Source organism: Streptopelia decaocto (genome assembly GCF_964273445.1).
Source record: "Streptopelia decaocto genome assembly, chromosome: 1".
In the NCBI taxonomy this organism is placed as follows: domain Eukaryota; kingdom Metazoa; phylum Chordata; class Aves; order Columbiformes; family Columbidae; genus Streptopelia; species Streptopelia decaocto.
This window is the reverse complement of record NC_138663.1, coordinates 3,011,473-3,031,592: the sequence shown is the minus strand read 5'-3', so window position 1 is coordinate 3,031,592 and position 20,120 is coordinate 3,011,473. Positions and strand designations below refer to the sequence as shown.

General features: G+C 39.7%; 1 protein-coding gene across 2 annotated transcripts in view; it reads right to left on the bottom strand.

The window, feature by feature from the left end:
- Positions 1-20,120, bottom strand: part of CHCHD3 (coiled-coil-helix-coiled-coil-helix domain containing 3) — a 158,798-nt gene that overhangs the window by 112,514 nt on the left and 26,164 nt on the right. For both annotated transcript variants that reach the window (XM_082060017.1, XM_082060018.1), the window contains exon 3: positions 17,640-17,721. In XM_082060017.1, the coding sequence (XP_081916143.1) occupies positions 17,640-17,721 (82 nt within the window). The remainder of the gene's footprint in view (positions 1-17,639; positions 17,722-20,120) is intronic.

Here is a 20,120-nt window from a genome sequence, read left to right as displayed (position 1 = left end):
AGCCACTCCAGTTTCAAATATCTTCCTGGCCATGAAGAGCTGTGTCCTACCACAGGATGGAGTTAGGACACCCAAAACTGGCACCTAGAAAATCCCTGCCAAAGTTGTAGAACCCCATAGCTGATCCTGTAAGTTATGACCTTCCAAGCAAATTACGTGATTAAAATCCAAAAAAAAGGATTCTATGCCATCCTTTGTTGGAAATCCCATCTCACTGGCATCGCCAGATTAATCCCCAAAGAACTTCCATCACTTCCAACTCCTACCTTCAGTAATTAAGTATGTTTTTAACCAATTCACCTCCGCCTACCTCCTTTTCCCCCCACTTCATGTGTAAAATAATATTTCTAAACAGTTCTTTCCCTACACACAAAGGTGACAAATAATATTTAATCCTAGCTTGCTCATTGATACCAATAATGATGTGAAGTGTCCATATCATAAATGGAAACGTCTTACCTACATCACTCATAACACAGTGCATCCAAATGCAATTTTCTTAGTTACAAACCACCTTTCTTCCTTCAAGTCAGATTTCTTGTTATCTTTAAAAATGTACTTAGAATGGTGTAAAAGTCAGCATGAATATGCAAACAAAATTAAGCATGTCCTGCGTCATCAGGCAGTTACCAGTTTTGCAGGTAATACTTCGTGTAAATTGATAAACTTAATTAAAAACAAGAACCAAAAAAACCCCCAAAGCACTTGTCATCTCCAAACCCATTTATACTTTCCCCATTTAAACACATTCACTTGGGGACCAATAATGTTTTACCAAAGATCATTTCAAGACAAGTCTCATCTGCTTTTCCATCTTCATGTTCAACACAAAAACCACTTTCAGCCTTTTGTAAGAAATGTTTCCCTGATCAACCACCCCAGCTGCAGAAATACATGTTCCACTTCCAGAGGATTTCACTTGGATTAACCAATACTTCCCAGTTTCTTAATTCCTAGCTACTTCTATATAGAATATTTACAATGCCAAAACATATTTAAGTTTATTAGCAGAAGTATCTTGGTACTTCCATACCACTCAGCTACTGAGATCAATTATTTATTTCCTCACATATAACACCCGAACCTTTCTCTCACTATACTATATTTTGTACCATATGCATCTTTTAGAAATAACAATCTTAAGATGAACTCCAAGACTGCTTTCCAAGAAATCCCATTACTAACCACCTTCTAGATCTATCACCTGCATTTCTCATTCACAGCACATCTCCAGCTTCTCCAGTTGAACCAGTAACTTTCTGAAGACGCCAAGTGTTTCAGCAGCCACTGACAAGATGTGTTGTTTAAAATAGATACGTTCTTATGCTGGGGGGAATGGAATTACTTATTCTCTGCTGTTATTTCCCTTAAGTATAATGTACTTTGTCTCTTCCCATTCCCTTCTCTATCAGTAAGAAATCTTGAATATTTGTTACATTTTTGCCATTAACTTTACTTGAACTGTTCCAAAGTTGTCTGGATTGCCTTGTACTCCCCCAAAAACTTCCTTCTTTGGTGAGGAAAAAAACCCCAGACATCCATTTAGTTTAAAACATACCAGAAAGATTAAAATTAAAACCTGCGCTTTTGGCAATTTCCATTTTGACTTCTTGTTCCTTTCCTTGATCTTCGGCACAAACCCCTCTAAGCTGATCCCTCTGTCTTACTGTCCGTCCGTCTTGTGGACCTTTGGATCAAGACAGAACCATTCAGGAATTGTCTTATTATTTGGCTTGGAAATACCAGGGAGTTTTCACAGTTCTGTCTTGTCAGCTCTTGGAATTTGTCTTTCAATTTCCAATTCTCCTCTACATGAAGAATTGAGCAGCTCTTCATTTCAATTAACTAAATGCCCAAATGTCATATATTAAACAATTTAGGCCATAAAGGTACTTGTTCTATGCTCCTCAATAACATCCAAGGCTGCCTTACTTATAGCAGCACCTTAAAGAAACTATTTGAAGTCTTTCCTATCTACTCTAATCCTCATTTGTGTTATCTCACATCCCACCTATAGAACAAAACATAACCAGTTAAATTCCTGAAGACCTCTTCACTTACATCAACTATGATTCTCCAAAAAAAGTCCTAACTACCCATCTCACCTGATTTAAATTCACCAGAGTTTAAACAAAGGAAGCAGGATTTTGAAGTAATTTTCATTTATTTGAGTTCCATAATTGGGTGGCTTGTAGGAGCTTAATGAAACAAACACAAGGCAGATCGGCGCTGATCTCAAACATTTGCTTGCATCAACTTACAGTAGTTTTCTTCCTTGACATTACAAATTCATTTCGCTGGCATTCAGCGTATACTGCTGCGGAATAAAGGCAAACATCAGCTAAATCTACAGTAATAAATTATATTATCTTGCCAAAAGTAAAAAAATAGATGCACACGTGCATTTTAAAAGGACTTAAATAGCACAGCCTGTCAGTACAGTCAGTACAGTCCACGACTCCAACAGACCACTTAAAATGACATTTTTAATTACAACAAATATAAAGACTCAATATAATGATTCTCACATTTAAGCACAAAGCTTAAATGAGAGACATTAGGCCCTACGCTGATCTGTTATATAGGAAGTGTTTTTAAAAAAGCTGCTGAAACAGCAGAGAAAGCTGCCAGCTATACATTTCTCTACACAGTTGATAGTTTAAATAAAATACTTCCAAGTAATTATGCGTTACCGTTTCAAGAAGCATACGGCCATTTAGTTACAGCAGCTGATTTAAAGAACTACAGGATGCAATGCTGGCCATGGCACTATTTGAAAAAACACATAAAGCATTAACAAGAATCCCTCTGTACTAAAGTTTGGATTAACGCTTTGGTTTTTCATGCTCAACTGTTTTATAGCACAATCGTACCCAAAAAGCAAAAACTCTTGCTTATCTACAGCACCATCCTTGAGGACTTTAACAGTTAGTTAACACTATAAAGAACATTTATTCTTGCATGACACTGATACCTCTTGCAGTGTAGTAAACAAACACTCAATGATTAAGTCACTTATCTATTACCCTTAAGCTTCTGGCGCCTTTAAATTCTGCATTACAACATATTTCACCCACCCTTTAAATGCTTGATGATTGCCCCTTACTTTATAAATTCAAAAGAACAGCCCACAGCTCTCAGAACCACACAGTTCTCAGGCTGGAAGGGACCTTGTGTGACAATCCGTTCAAGCAGGTCCCTCATAGCAGGTTGCCCAGGACCGTGTCCATTTGGGTTGTGACTGTCTCCATAAATGGACACTTCACAACCTCTTAGAGCAACCTGATCCGGTGTGCAGCCACCTCCGCAGTATTTTCTTGTGTTCAGATGGAATTTCATGCATTTCAGTTTGTAGCCACTGCTTCCTGTCCTAATGGCCAGATCTCCCCAATTGCCCTTGTTGTAGATGGGAATGACATTTGCTTTCTAAACATCTTCAGGAACCTCTTCCGAACACCATGACCACCTAAAGACAATCAGGAGTGGCTTTACAGTGACATGAGCTACCTCAGCACTCATGGGAGCTACCCAATCTCCACAGAACTTTTTCCTATTTAAGTGTTCCTACCTTGATGCTCCTTCACTACGGCTTAAGCTTCCCGTTCTTCAGACTGAACATTTGGTCTCAGGGTCCTGGGATTCCCAAACTTGGTCTTATCATAGTAACATTTTGGTTGGAAGAGACCCGTAAGAGCAAGTCCAACTATACCCAAACCTCACGCTAACCCGTGTCCCTGAGAACCTCACATATGCATCTATTAAACACCTCCAGGAATGGTGACTCCACCACTGCCCTGGGCAGCCTGTTCCAATGCCCGACGATCCTTCCAGGAAGATCCAATCCTTTCCAGGAAGAACCGTTTCAGAGCATTATCAGCCTGAACACTCACCCCACATCTCCAGGAGGAAAACCTCCTTGTCCGCAGCTACGGAAAAGCCCAAATAAATTCAAATAATGGCTTTTCCCCAAACCAGTGGTACTGATTTAGCCCCAATAAGAACAGCGGGAACCTCACAGCAGTGACATTGCACCATATATTGTCACCCAAAAACTGGGTAAGAACACCCAACCAGCATGCAACAGTCTCATCAACCATGGTTGACCATCACAAACACCATGAAAGAAGTATATAATGATATCAATTGCTTAGTTCATCTTGGCCATTTACTGCAGTTAACAGTAGAGTTAAAATAAATTTGCCTAAATTAATGCATGGTAAGGAATACGCTATAGACATCTATATTAAAGAGGTTCCATAGAAAGGTGATTTTTAGGTCTTCAGAATCTCATATTGTCTGCATAAATCAATTTTAAAAAATTATTTATATTCAAACAAAACTAGTATTAAATAACAAGATAAAAATAACACTAAACAAAATAGTAACAACAAAAATAATCCCTCAATTCTGTAATGACATAAAAGGAACAATTGGCAACTATAAGGTCCAGCAAAATAAGTGAGGTCAAAACACACAACTAGGTCATCTGCCTAATTACTGCACAGCAGAATTATAAATTTCAGAGGCAAAAATACCTCTGACAGGACAAGTCACCAAGTTTTCTGTACCTCCTAAGAGATATAAATATACTTACAAAAATTGCATAGTAAAACTTCGCTGCATTCTGAACAACAAAGAATTGCATCCTATTCCAATCCATTTTCTTAAATGAGTTCAAGAGAATTGTTGATTTTAGCACCTGAATTTCTGACATGGTCGTGTAACCCTGCACAGCACCCAACGGGAGCCACGCTAACAAGATGAATTTAATTGTCAATCCAGAAGATTTCACTCTATTGTTTTCTTCCAAACATCCATTTTTGTCATTCTTGAAAAGCACCTGCAGATATTAAAGATAATCATGAAGGCAAAAAGCACCTTTTAATTCAAAGACAACAGCAACACGCTGAGAAATGTTATAAAAAAACAGCTTTGTGCTTCAACAGCCACTACACATCTTATTCTACACTAATCAGAATCCATAGGAAATCTAAAATTGGTAAATAATAGTACATTAAAAACAAAAAGAGCAATATTTTCAGCCATTATTACTGATATTGAAAATCTGTTATGCTGTTAAAGATTATACATTCTCTTTTTGTTACTTTGCATGGAAATGACAACTTGCCAGTTGTTCCATCTTTACTACAGTCCCAAGGGATCAGTGGTGACCCGAGATAAATTTAGTCAAGTCCAAAGCATGAACTGGGTCATTTTTCCACTACCTCCGACCAACCAAACTTGAAATATTTGCCTTTTCAAAGTCCACTATCAGGAAAATCATCCCCTCCTTTTCTCTATAAAACATAGAAAAAAAATTAAGAAGTATTATGCTTTAAAGTTGAAAATGATCCTTAAAAATGAGCTCCACATGACATGAAAGGAAAGTATAAACATTTCAGAATACAAGAATCCGTACTCTTTCTCACAATTAGGATTTAGTTAATTTTATCCACTTGCGTTCATCTTTCATTTCCGATCACTAATATCTGTATGATATCCCTTCAATTCAAAAGGTTGACGCTGACTGAAAATAAGAGCACAAGGTGCTCTTTGCCAAGACTTGGGAAATGGTGCCTGAGGACTGGAGGGAATCAAATATCCCTCCAGTCTTCAAAAAGGGCAAGAAGGAGGAACCAGGTAACTACAGACTGGTCAGTCTCACCTCCATCCCTGGGAAACTGATGGAACAACTTCTCCTTGGTGCCATCTCAAGGCATATCAGGGATAAGAGGGGCATTAGGGGCAGTCAACATGGCTTCATCAAGGGGAAGTTGTGCTTGACCAACCTCATCGCCTTTTATGAGGACATAATGAGGTGGATGGATGATGGCAGAGCAGTGGGCATGATCTACCTTGACTTCAGTAAAGCATTGGACACAGTCTCCCACAGCATCCTCACAGCTAAACAGAGAGTGCTGTCTGGATGATCAGGTAGTGAGGTAAAGAAGCCAGAGAGTTGTAGTCAAAGGGCAGAGTCCAGTTGAGGCCTGTATCCAGTGCAGTGCCTCAGGGGGCAGTGCTGGGGCCGCTATTATTCAATATATTCATCAATGACTTGGATGAGGGAATAGAGTGACTGTCAGCAAGTTTGCTGATGACACCAAGCTGGGAGGAGTGGGGACACTGGAAGCTGTGCTGCCATCAGAGACCTGGACAGGCTGGAGAGCTGGGTGGGGAAAAATGTAATGAAATATAACAAGGGCAAGTGTAGAGTCTTGAATCTGGGCAGAACAACCACAGGTTCCAGTGTAAGTTGGGCAATGACCTATTAGAGAGCAGTGTAGGGGAAAGGGACCTGGGGGTCCTGGGGACAGCAGGGTGACCATGAGCCAGCACTGGGCCCTTGTGGCCAGGAAGCCAATGGGACCTGGGGTGGGTTAGAAGGGGGTGGTCAGTAGGTCAGAGAGGTTCTCCTGCCCCTCTGCTCTGCCCTGGGGAGACCACACCTGGAATATTGTGTCCAGTTGTGGCCCCTCAGTTCCAGCAGGACAGGGAACTGCTGGAGAGAGTCCAGCACAGGGCAACAAAGATGCTGAAGGGAGTGGAGCATCTCCCGTGTGAGGAAAGGCTGAGGGAGCTGGGGCTCTGGAGCTGGACAAGAGGAGACTGAGGGGTGAGCTCATTAATGTTTACAGATATCTAAAGGGTGAGTGTCAGGAGGATGGAGCCAGGCTCTTCTCGGTGACAACAGGTAATGGGTACAAACTGGAACACAGGAGGTTCCACTTAAATTTGAGAAGAAACTTCTTCCCGGTGAGGGTGGCAGAGCCTGGCCCAGGCTGCCCAGGGGGTTGTGGAGTCTCCTTCTCTGCAGACATTCCAACCCGCCTGGACACCTTCCTGTGTAACCTCATCTGGGTGTTCCTGCTCCATGGGGGGATTGCACTGGATGAGCTTTCCAGGGCCCTTCCAACCCCTGACATCCTGGGATTCTGTGTTCACAGCAGAAACTTTTAATCAGGTTTTTTGCTTAGTTTGACACCAGGAATTTCGTTAATGGATTCTGACAGACTCACAGAACATCCCAAAATGTTTCTAACAATGCTGTTTAGGCCACGATGTAATATTAATGAATGAATAATGTTTCGGAGTGCCGAGTTTCAATATTTAATGAGATGACAAGGCATCTGAAAGAGATGCAAGAGACATCAGGAAAACAACTTTAACCTGAACCAAAGCCTGAGAAGTGTGAAATAGATATTTCTCCTACTCCATTTCTAGTAACAGATTATTCACCTGGCTGCAAAGTCAGATTAACCATGTAACATTCAGCTGCCTGTGCAAAAGATGGTTAAGGACTAAGATATACATACAAATTACCTGAAAGGTAATGTCTACTTCACAAAAGTCTCAGAATGACAACACGAAGTTCTTCTACATTGATTTCTTCACATTATTTACACATTTAAAACAGTTCTTTTCTATTCACAGAATTCTTTGCATACTACAGGTGAAGGGGGCTATTCCTAACATTAGTAGCAACCACTTCATTTAAACTTCTGTGCCAAAACTCTATTTCTAAGCCCTATATTTCAGATCATGAAAACATTAACAGAAAATATCCTTCTAAACTGTGAAGTCATGGTGTAAAAAGGACAAATTTTGCTGGACTTATATTCTATCCAAGTGGGTTTTGAGACATTGGCATACTGAACATCTCACTCTAAGTACAAGAGAATCAAGTCTGGTAAAATAGGAAAAAACAGAAGGCAAATCAAAAGTCTAAGGCTTCAAAAATATGGGCATATAAAAAAGAAACATGTAGGTCAAACCCAGAATTGTGATTATTTCATGAGTGTTTAGTGTCAAACCATTCACAGGTGACCACACAGTTACAAGTTATAGAACACAACCTAAATTCTTGGACAAATTCACTACAAATGACCAAGAGGTCTCATGATAATGGTGCACACAGAAAGAGATCAAAGATACCAATAGCATTTGCAGCCACAGAATCGCCACAATATAATGAAAATAAATAGCAAAAATATGACAAATCTTGAGGCTTTTTGGCTCTTCTACCTCGGACTGCATACACAAGTGAGGTTTTCCTATGGTCTTCTACTATATTATATATAATTACTGTTAGTTACTTATGCTTGCCATTGATATTATTAATTTTAACAAGAACTCTGCTTTATTCCCAGATCCACTTCCTCCTCGCAGTAACCTGTTTCTCCTTAATGTTGGCCATACACATATATAAATTAGTGCTTTATTTATTATAAATATTAACAAAAATAAAGTGATAGTGATTCTGAAATTGATGCCTAAGCAAGCAAGTGAACTTTTTCCATATGTTAACTCCTCCATCTAACATGTCTCATTATACACTTGTCTTTGTCAGTCCCACATTATAAGAAAATTCCATTAGTTTGGGGCACGTTCGCAATAACAAGGAGAGCAAAGTATTAAGTGCTTTGCTTTACTCTTTAGGCTGAGGGCTGTTATCCAACCCAATAAAACACTGAACTAAATACAAATTATCTTCATTAAGAGTATGTTTCACCTCGCCCTACTTCACCATTTCATTCCATTCTCTGTTACCCCTTATTTCAAAGGTGACATTGCCCAAATCACACCTAAGAATTAGCCCAGTAATTCCATTCCTTTCAACACGTTCATCCGTTTCCATTTTCCAGCTGCCTCCCAGCCTCAGTATAACACCCATAAATTGGAATATCCTCACTAATGGCCACATTATTTCATGTGCCAGTCCTTGATCAACACAAAGACACTCATTACAAAACTCAATTATATACAGCTCTTCAATTTATCAACAATATGTCCACGGAGAACTTATTAATACATGTTGCAATATGGACACTGACTCTTCTGAGTGTGAGGGCTGCTCATACTCTATGGAAAATGGTTGTGTTGACTTTAAGATAATTGAATTATAAGGTATTTTAGGGGGGACTGTGGGGTATTTTGGGGAAGGTTGGTTGAGAGGACTTGGTAATTATACTTCATGAATATATGCATATCGATCAGTATTCTATAGAGACAGAAGAACCAATTTCTCCCTTTCTGCCAGCGGCAAGCAGAGACCCCACGTCAGAATAGTAATACTGGTTTACATAATTTATAGATGTATTTAGCTAAGACTTTTCCCCCCAATATCCACACAACTCCACTTGAAATTACTTTCAAATTTAATATCACTCCTCTTGGGATCTGCAAAGGCAGCCTTGAACCTACGACAACGTTAATTATCTATTAAAATGAAGTGACAGTCAAAAATAATAGTAAGAAAAGAAAGTTGTGTTTCTCCGCTATGTCTATTCATTTGCTGCTTCTCAAAATGAAAGAGCTCAGTGGTTTGAAAGCAAAGGTTTGTTTAAAATTGCCAGCAGGGAATAATTCCCCTCCTCTCTATTTAAATCCAAACCTAGGAAGCAATGTTATTTTTGTTGATGCTCTCTCCAAATAAACTCAATGGCTTCAAGTCATTTCCCCGTCTCTCCTAGAAATAAACTTATCAAGAGGAAGCTTGGTATACAACTTGTCAGTTGAGATGGCAAGCTTGAAAATCCAAGTGAAAAATAATCCCTCGAAAAGCGGTGTTTCTAAAAGCAGGAGTGAATTATAGCACCGCTTACTCCAATTTCCACTTCCCATCGCCACGATTTATCTCCATACATACCAAGAGCCAGACATAATTGTATTAATGGAGAATCAGAGCAGTAACAAACGTCTTGGAAAAATAACTCCACCATTGCCAAATACTGTTTGTTCTTCTTCAAAAACAATAAGGCAAGTAGAACAGGTTTCTGAAATAACTTGACATTTCCTTGGCATTTTGCAGGAAAGCTCATGTGCTAAAGTTTTACGGTTTTAAAAAGGGTACAACGCAATTCAGAAGGTGACTTAAGCTTCCCTAACAGGATTATCTTGACAACAGCTGGCTCTCCAAAAAGGTACCAGTTACAACCGCTCACCTGATCCCGCAACTTGTTTTAGAGGTAAATCTTGGCTCAATCTCATGATGTCTTCACAGTTAATCTTGGCTTCTTCCCTCGCCTGCAAAGAGACAGTCCTGGCCCAGCCTCCCCCTCCCCGTTCCCTCTTGTCCCATGTTATCCCATCATCTGCCAGACCTCACTAACACTATGGCTGTTAAAGAACAAAATCGCTCCATCATCTACTGGTTGTGAGATCAGATGAGCGAAGCTTGTGCTGTGAGAGGAAAACATAACATGTTTTATTGAGAAGGGAGAACAGGACAAACTCAAGCGCTGGAAGTGACACCAAAACTTGCCACTTTCTCTGTGCATGTTCCCAGCCCTGATGCTGAAGTGACCTTCTAGACACTCAAAAGAAATATGTTGACTTTATTTCTATAAAATCACTTATACAATCCAAACTTGACTGCTTTGTTTCGGTAAACAGCCCTCAACATCACCCAGCATTACCTGATTTTACACTCTAAAATAGCCAGCTCTGCAATCTTACCCAACTACTCTTTTAAGTCCTCTCTTGATCAACTCTACATCTTCAGATATGGAACAAGAATCACACACACACGTGTCACATTCACAAATAGGCCCTTTTTAGATGTCACATTAGCCTTTCTTTCCAGTTCACACACAATTTATCACTTATCTTCCACTGGATGACATATCTTGCCAAGTCCTGTTTATCACTATAAAATACCCAAGTTTTACTCTCTCAAATCAATAGCCAGGTCTTTTTCCTGCTACACTGAATGTCATACTAGGAAAAGGTTAAGCTTCCCAGCAGATGGAGAAGACAAATCACACTGTATAAACACATAGAAACAAAGAGAATTATCCATAGGCTACATAAATATACACAGTACTGACAGAGCTTTACTTCAAAAGTAGACCTTTTCACACTAGATTATCCAAGTTAATTTCTCTCAATTGTATTTTCAAACAGCATTTGAATCTCTCTCTGCAATATTTACTGGTGAGAGAAAAGACAAGAAGAGAAGACAAGTTTTGGTGCAAGCCCATTGTATCAATTCTCACGTTCCTAAATGGGATTATCAATTAGGAAATACCTTTAGCTGGGGTTGAGTTTGCCCCACAATATTAAATTCTTATTCTTCATCTGTCAGAAATCAAAATAATTATAATCACTTTTAAATTATAATCACTTTTACTGCTTCATGGAGGTATTTCCAGCTTTCAATCCTACTGTCATTAGGAGACATGAGAATTTTCCTGACTGTTTTTAAACTTAATCTAAATACTATTCAAGAGGTCCCTGTGGCAGAACACTACAGTACAACTCTTTAGAAACACAGTGCGGTTTTGTCCCACATGAGCAGAATAATGCAAGAAAAAGCCAGTCTCCTAATTTACCATGGTTAATTACCATGTTAGTTACCATGGTTAATTACCAGGGAAAATATCAACATTTATCAAGAAAATAAACCTACTTCAAAAAAGGTTTCCCTACATTTAGCATATGACCCATATAGACTGAAGATACATTAACACGCTCTTTATAAATTTACCTCGCTAAAATGTAGAATGAAAACTCTAAGTAAATCAATCATTTTAAATTTTCCTTATGTTCTCCAGACCCTATGCCAGTAAACTAGAATAAACATGTTATTAAAACAGAAATCAATATTAAGCTTTAAAATACACAGTAGTACAAAAAGGTCGAGCCCCAGTATTGATTTTAAAGTAGCATATTTGGTGGGTAGTTTCCCAAAGGGTTCTCCTCTAATATGGTTCTTCATTCTTCTTTACATTCTCACTGGTCAATTTGTTGTTCTCTGCTGCAAAAACTGTCTATGCCAAGAAGTTTACTAAGAGCTTGTCATATGCACAATATACTGCCGAGACGTGACAAAACAAGGTCGGGGGGAAGCACTCGGATGCATCAGAGTATCAATTAAACCATAAAGTGAATTGCACTTATATAGAGACCCTCCCTCAAGCACAAAAACATAACAAGAAAAAAAACCCCATAAAGCTAATGGCTGCAATCTAATAACCTACCACCGAGAGCCACCTTCGTGCATCATAGCGTACATATTTTTAAAAGCTAATTTAGAGTTTAGAAATCTTTCTTAACAGATGAGAATGTTCAGAAATACAGAGGTTGCAATAAGTTATCCTGCTAATGACAGATAAAATGTCACACCATATGGAGCCCAGCAAGCTGAGTAGAACAGACTCTAGCGACTCATTATCAGAGCATGTTGGAAAAATCTATTATCTGTATTACTCAAGAAAAGCATTTTTCAAGACAAAAGTTAACACAGTCATTATAGGAGACTAGAGAGTCAAAACATAACGAAAACTAAGAGTTACCAAAAGCCACTGGAGTATTACAGAGTGATTTGAGATGGATGGGACCTTCAAATGTCATCCAGTGCCACCCCTGCCATGGGCAGGGACATCTTCACCAGCTCAGGCTGAAGAGGTTGAGGTGGGGTTGAAGTTGGGTCAAGGAAGGTTGAAGAGGTTGAAGTGGTTGAGGTTGGGTTTGTAGAATCTTGGAATAGTTTGGGTTGGAAAGGACCTTAAAAGCTCCCCTAGTTCCCTACCTGCCATGAGGGGGGACATCTTCACCAGCTCAGGTTGCTCAGAGCCCCGTCCAGCCTGGCCTGGGATGTCTCCAGGGATGGTTCATGCACCCCCTCTCTGGCCAACCTGGCCCAGGCTCTCACCACTCTCAGTGTAAAACATTTCTTCCTCACATCCAATCTAAGCTTTCCCCCTCTGTTAACAAATGTTGTCCCTCCTTCTGCCACTACAGGCTTGATTAAATAGCCTCTCACTGTCTTACTTATATGCCCCCTTTATATATTGGAAGACCCCAAAAAGGTCTTCCTGGAACCTTCTCTTCTCCAGGCTGAACACCCCAACTCTCAGCCTTTCTTCACAGATGTTCCAGCTCTCCGACCATTTTCATGGGCTCCTCTGGACCTGCTCTAACAGATCCATGCCTTTCTTGTTCTCTTCATTGGCTCTTTGGTGACCATACCAGAAAAATCAGCAGAAGCCAATACAGGGAAGGGAAAAAGAGGTATCACACCAGGCAACCACTAGAAGGTCCAGAAAGATGGACAAAGAATAAGACTGGAAAAGAAAATGCAGGCTTGTAGCAATAGTTCAAGAGTTAGACACTGCAGGCAGTTCTTAGGAACATCATTTAGAGGTGGACTTGACAGTGGTCACTCAATGGTTGGACTCAATCTTAAAGGTCTTCTCCAACCAAAACAACTCTGATTCTATGATATGCTTCTATATTACTTCCTAGGAAGAGCTATTTCAGACTCTCTCATCACCATCATCAACAAAACCATTAAATTAAACTTCAACAGCTGTGCCAAGGCAATGGAATGATCTCCATTTGGAAGACTCTGCTTCAGGTGGGAAACCAAACAGCTAAAGGATTCAGAAGTTTGTTATGTTGCATTATTGCATGTCACAGCAAATAAGTGGTTTCATAAACATCTCTTTCTATGACAACACTGCAAATGAAGTTAAGAATTTTGTGAAAAAAGAAACTAGGTCAACAATCATCATTTATTACCTGTCACTACTGTCAAACTCAAGTTCTTGAGCCTATTGTCTCAGTGTTTTAGTCTTCTCTTACAGAGTTGAGCAACAGCAGCTGTGGCATGTGTTTCACAAGGGGCAAAAAAGCCTGTTCCTTCCGTAGGTCTGAGAACATGAAGAAGCGCTCTGGTATTACTAACTTGAACAATAACAGCATTATTACTACATTATTACTATAACACATAGCATTTCCTAGATAAAAGTTACAACTCTTGAGCTGGTCAGACCTCATTCTAGTTATTTCCCTATCCAAGGGCCTGACATTGGTGCTGGGAGAACCAAAGTCACAGTTCAACGTGTTGCTGTTCAGACACCATCGCGCTTTTCTCCAACAGGCCTGGGACAGCCCCAGCGTGTTTCTTCATTACATCCTTCCATGAAACCTGCATTACACTTGTTTTTCTTGTGCAACTATTGACACATGGAAACTATAAATTGTTTCCTTCCGTTCTAAGTTTTAATGTCAGTACAGCTGGTAACTCAGGTTTTATCCTGTTTTCCAATATTATACCCATGTGTTTGTGTGTTTATTATAAACAATTAAAACTGATAGTAATGTTTTCATGTTATATTACCTAGAACATTGTGCACAAGACAAAATATTTGATCTGACCAATGTCCATCTAGCTCTGAAGTCCATACTTGCTTGAAAATTGAATTCCAGTAACGATGAAGAATTCAACCAGCTCCGCCAGCGCAGGAGTGTCCAGCAGATGGGCACAGGAGCTTGTAGAAAATACATATATATATTTTTTTTTCAGCTGAAAGTATGGAGCATCTAACTTCTCTTGACGTTCTTTTTTCTCCAAACAAGCAAAGCCTCACCCATCAACATATCAGACCATGAGCCCAGAGTCTACAAAACCAGGGATAATGGGCATCACAGTATCACAGTATGTTTGGGATTGGAAGGGACCTCAAAAGATCATCCAGTCCAATCCCCCTGCTGGAGCAGGAACGCCCAGGTGAGGTCGCACAGGAACATGTCCAGGCGGGTTTTGAATGTCTCCAGAGAAGGAGACTCCACAACCCCCCTGGGCAGCCTGTTCCAGTGTCTGTCACCCTCACTGAGAAGAAATTTTGTCTCAAATTTAGGTGGAACCTCTTGTGTTCCAGCTTGATCCCATTACCCCTTGTCCTATCATTGTTTGCCACTGAGAAGAGCCTGGCTCCATCCTCATGGATATATATTTATAAACATTAATAAGGTCACCCCTCAGTCTCCTCTTCTCCAAACTAAAGAGACCCAGCTCCCTCAGCCTTTCTTCATAAGGGAGATGCTCCACTCCCTTAATCATCTTCACTGCCCTACGCTGGACTCTCTCCAGCAGTTCCCTGGCCTTCTGGAACTGAGGGGCCCAGAACTGGATACAATATTCCAGATGGGGTCTCACCAGGGCCGAGTAGAGGGGAAGGAAGACCTCCCTCGATCTACTAACCACCCCCCTTCTAACCCACCCCAGGTACCATTGGCCTTCCTGGCCACAAGGGCCCAGTGCTGGCTCATGGTCACCCTGTTGTCCACCAGGACCCCCAGTGATGTACACTGTACACCACTCAGGGAGGCAGAAGCTCTTACAACATGCCAAGCTCAACCCCACAAGCTAATTAAGCTTGTGCCCTCCTTTGGCCAGAGCTCAGGATGCCAAAAATACTGCACAACGTGCTCAGTATATCGAAGCTCTGGCCCTGGCCAACTCCACCGATGGATGCCCTGATGCCACAGGGGCCCATGCGCAACCTGGCTGCATGCTTGCAATGTGGCCCATGGGCAAACAGAGACACCTCACAGTGGATGAGGAACCTGAGGCTGTTTAGCCTGGAGAAAAGGAGGTTGAGGGGAGACCTCCTCCCTCTCTACAACTACCTGAAAGGAGATTGTAGCATGGAGGGTGCTGGTCTCTTCTGAGTAACAAGCGATAGGATGAAAGGAAATGGTGTCAAGTTGTGCCAGGGGAAGTTTAGATGGGATATTGGGAACAACTTCTTCCTCAAAAGGGCTGTGGGGCATTGGAACAGGCTGCCCAGGGCAGTGGTGGAGTCACCATCCCTGGAGGAGTTGAAAGGCCATGGAGATGAAGTTCTTAGGGACATGAAAAAGAACATTGCACAAACATTTTTCTCACGCCCATGCATTGTAGAGAGATTCTTCTCTCAACTAGTTGGCCTCCTTTCCCAAGTAGGAAGTGATAGGACAAAAATAAAGGGCCTCAAGTTGTACCAGGGAGGTTTAGATGTGATATTACAAAAATATTGGATATTAGAAAAAAATTCTTCCTGAAAAGAGTTGTCAGGCACTGGAACAGGCTGCCCAGGGCAGTGCTGGAGTCACCATCTCTGGCGGAGTTTGAAAGGTGTTGAGACAAGGTTCTTAGGGACACGGTTTAGTGCCAGTGTTGGGTTATGGTTGGACTCAATGATCCTGAGGATCTGTTCCAACCACCATGACTAATTCTAATAAAACAGGACGGGTAGGTGTGCTGAACCTGAGCGACAATCTGATTTTAAAGCGATCAGCAGAGCAGCAATCACCTTGTTCTCAGAAGAACACGACATGGAGAACAGTTCCACAGTTGCTCAATGCTTGGATGTTTTGAAAACACAAACCAGCATCTGGCCCATAAAGACCTGAAGTAACAGCTCACTAAACATCTATGTCTTTTAAAGTTGTTCCATCCAATATGAAAAGAGCTTTTAGAATACACTTAATATATATATTTTTTTATACTGTGTAGAAAGCACTAATAAAAATCCTTCCTTGCTAATAAATCTTAATATTTGTCATTTTATTTTTTAATGTTTTTGTCTTAAGAAATATCTACAGTTAAACATTTCAAAACCACAGATTCTTCAACCTAATTGCCACACAGAGATTTTACACAACCCTTTTAATACGGAACATCTTTCCCACCGATCCTTAGCCAAATAAAGGGAAGGCTGCCAGCATTGTTCCATATAAAATAGAAAATCAGGTATATGACAAGTCAAGCTGCTCCCTGCCTTGCACAGACCAACACACAACCCACAGAAACTAAAGTTTGAAATATGAAATCAAGGAAAGCTACTGAAAACTCGCAAATTACCAAACACTGAACTTACAACTCAAACATTTCTATATTGTAATCACATTTCGCTAAACTCTTCAGTCAACGTTAAGCTCCAATGTAATGCAAGTTCTCCTGTCAAAGTACAGTTCAAAAGAAGAGATTTCACTGTAACATATTGATTTCCTTTACTGCTGATATAAAAAACAGCCTGATTTGTTTTCTGGGCCATTTATGTAGTCCTATCTAATTTCACATTTCATCAGCCTAACTCAATTAAATAATAATATCATGATGTGTAGGAAACAGCTGATATATATGCAGTTTAAGTAGTACTAATTACATTCTAATTTTTTGAAATCCATCATAATGAGCCTTTCTTCCCATTCTCAGAAAGGAGGACAAGGTGTGGGTTAAAATTTCTATTCAGAAAATGACTGAAAGGAAGCGCAAATTAACGCAAACCCACCAAGTTCACCACATTATTTCCAATTCCAACAGGGATTTTTAATTGCTAATAATCCCATAATATTCAACACTGAAGAGTGTTTTAAAAGAGCTCTATCCAAATCTGCATTCTGTAGGATTCTACCCCAGCTTTCACCATAACTACAATCTCTGGAAACACACGTATAAATAATACATCCATATAGAGAAAGCATATCAAAAGAGTTTTCTACTAGTAAACTGTTTTAAAACAGTACTTTGTATCTTCAAAGCATGATGCTGTGCTATTAAAAGAGCGCAAAATATAACAGCAGCTCATGGAATATCTACAATTCATGGAAATATTAAGAATTGCCATTTCTACTGCTGTTCAAAATCACCTTTGGGTCAAACAGAGGGGTTATGAGCAACCCCAGCTGCAGTTAAATAGTTGTTTTTAACATGAGTTTAATAACAAAACTTGATATATCACCTAAAATTCTTCCCTACCATTTTGTCCCAGGGCACAGAATTTACCTGCTTATAGAAAACAGACAAACAACAGTAATCAAAGCATTAGATGCATGTTTGCTTGGAATATTTTTATTGACAAACCAACCTTCTCTTCTGAGCTTCAGAGTCTCTCCTGGCCCGTTCTAATGCCAGTTCTTCAGCTATTCTTTTCTTCAGTTCTTCATCAACTACAATTAGAAGAAAATTAAGCGATATGTTAACACAACATATTTCTCATGACAGAAACACCTATAACAAACAGTGCTCTATTTGCTTTTTTCCTGTATAGTAGTTGGAATGCTTTCTTCTGGTTTAACCACCTTTCATTTTTTAGTATACAATGCTAAAAGTTGTTCTTAACTCACTCATTTACCAACTTATCAATTAGTACAATTAGTATACGTTAAATACATTTTTCCTAAGAAAAATGCCTTTATGGAGTAAAATCAGGGAGGTGGGGAAGGAAACATAACCGAGACCTAAATAGTGAAGCCATAAAATGATGGGGTTTATTCATATGGAACTAAGGGAAACATCTTCCTGTAAAATGAATCAACTATTTCCAGACACATTTGACCCAACAAAGCATTTACAACACCCTACATATCCATACTTCTAGTTTTTACTGTTCGGAAATTATAGTTTCTACTGTTCGCATAAGATTTTGCCTCAAATTCTCCAATTTTGTTAAAACGAGCAGATGTGGACACAATATTTTCTTCATTTAGATTCCGCCAAACAAAGCAGTTGAAAGTCTATGGATTGAAAACATCGGGGAGGCAACTTCAAGTCTACAAACAAACTTTGCCACACAAAGGTAGAAAAGTGTGGGAGCCACTAATCCTACAAGCTCGAGAGACATCTACGAGATTAACAAAATCCATTCGGTGAGGTTTGGAAACACAGAAATCGCTCCATTCCCAAGCTCCTCCGCTGATCCCCATCAATATTAACTGTCTATAAGTGACCGCGTTCTTCTGAAGAACACGACTCCGGGAGCTCAAGAGTTGGTTGTTACATCCTTTAATCAAGTTGTGCCAATAAAACGTGTTTCAATAGACTTGCAGAAGAAGCCATACTAAAAAAGGTTGTTTTAACCCAAAAAAACCCACCACACGCAAAAAAAAAGACCAACTCAACTTGGGAGATGCTTTGTATGTTCTATCACTGTCCAAATACAACTTGACACATACATAGCAGAAACTAAAAAAATAAAATTAAATGGCCAGAGTAACATTTTCTACTTGGGAAAAATAGGAGCTCGGTAACCAAAAGTTATAATGACTTCAGTGGAACAGCTGTTGACTTTGCATTAAATGTTGATTTGTAACAGTCAATGTGCATGTTTTCCTAGAGAAAGAAAACAACTATAAAGTTCAGGTGTAGAAAGAGATGAAAATTACATCACATCAAGGGTTATTTCAATATAAGTCTTAATTTAGACCTGCCTGTTTGGAATAAAGGTATAAACACCTCCACTAGCTGAGCTGTACTTTTATGATACTCTACTTGTCCAATACGTATATACTGATAATTCCCTTATAAATAAGAAGTATCTGGCTCAAATTCCACTCCACGCAACCACAGAGCTAAGAGACACAATCTCACTCCAAATTCTTATCACAATAGAAATTAAACTTCAGAAGGTGATACAACTCCTTTGTCTACCCTCAGGTAACCAACCACTTGCTTAAGTAGCTAAAACATCAGAAAACTACATTTCCAGGCAAAATAAGCCAAAGTGATGGTGAGATAAACACAATCAGATTTAAAATCAAAGGAGATACTAAAAAAAGCCAGTAACAAATAGTCATGGATCTCAGTGACCTCATCCCCAGGAGTTGGCTTTATCTGCAAATATTATCCAACAACAGCCCATGTTCTCATTATAGTTAATTGTGTCCAGTGCACAATTCTCATCCTCAAGCAGACTTGAAATAGTGAATTTTATGAATGAACAAAGCAGCTTCATCAACTTTATGGGAGTCTTGGCCAACTAATTCAGTTATGAGCATCTTAAGGCCAGCGGAATGAATCGATTTCCATCCCGCCAGATGCAGCAAATGCTGAGATGACAGAACCAGAAACGGGTTGGGGAAAAGTAGGGGGACATTTGTGAATGGCAAATGAGATCCCATCCTAAAAGTGTAATTATGACTTTTCACATATATCAATATGAATCTTGGAACAAATAACTATCACAAACCCAGGACGAAAAAGCAGAACCCCATTTTATTGAGACTATCTGGCTATTGACACCACTCCAAGGCTACACAAGGATCCTCTCTATGCCCTTTGAACATTAGACGTAAGAACACACAATGTGGCATAAGTGCGTTGTTCACCAGCATCTACATGAAATTTATTGTCCTGCTGGGCAAAAATAAGTACAAGAACTCCAGCAGACCGTAGAATGTTATTTTTAAGTCATAATGAGAAAAGATTCAGGCAGCAGCCAATAAAGACATTTGACCTTAACAATCAATTAGGTTACCCATCGATCAGCCAAATACTAATAGGGAATAAAAGTGCAGCTATAGATCATTCAATAGAATTATTGTAAGATGTAATTGGGTAGCTCCCAAAT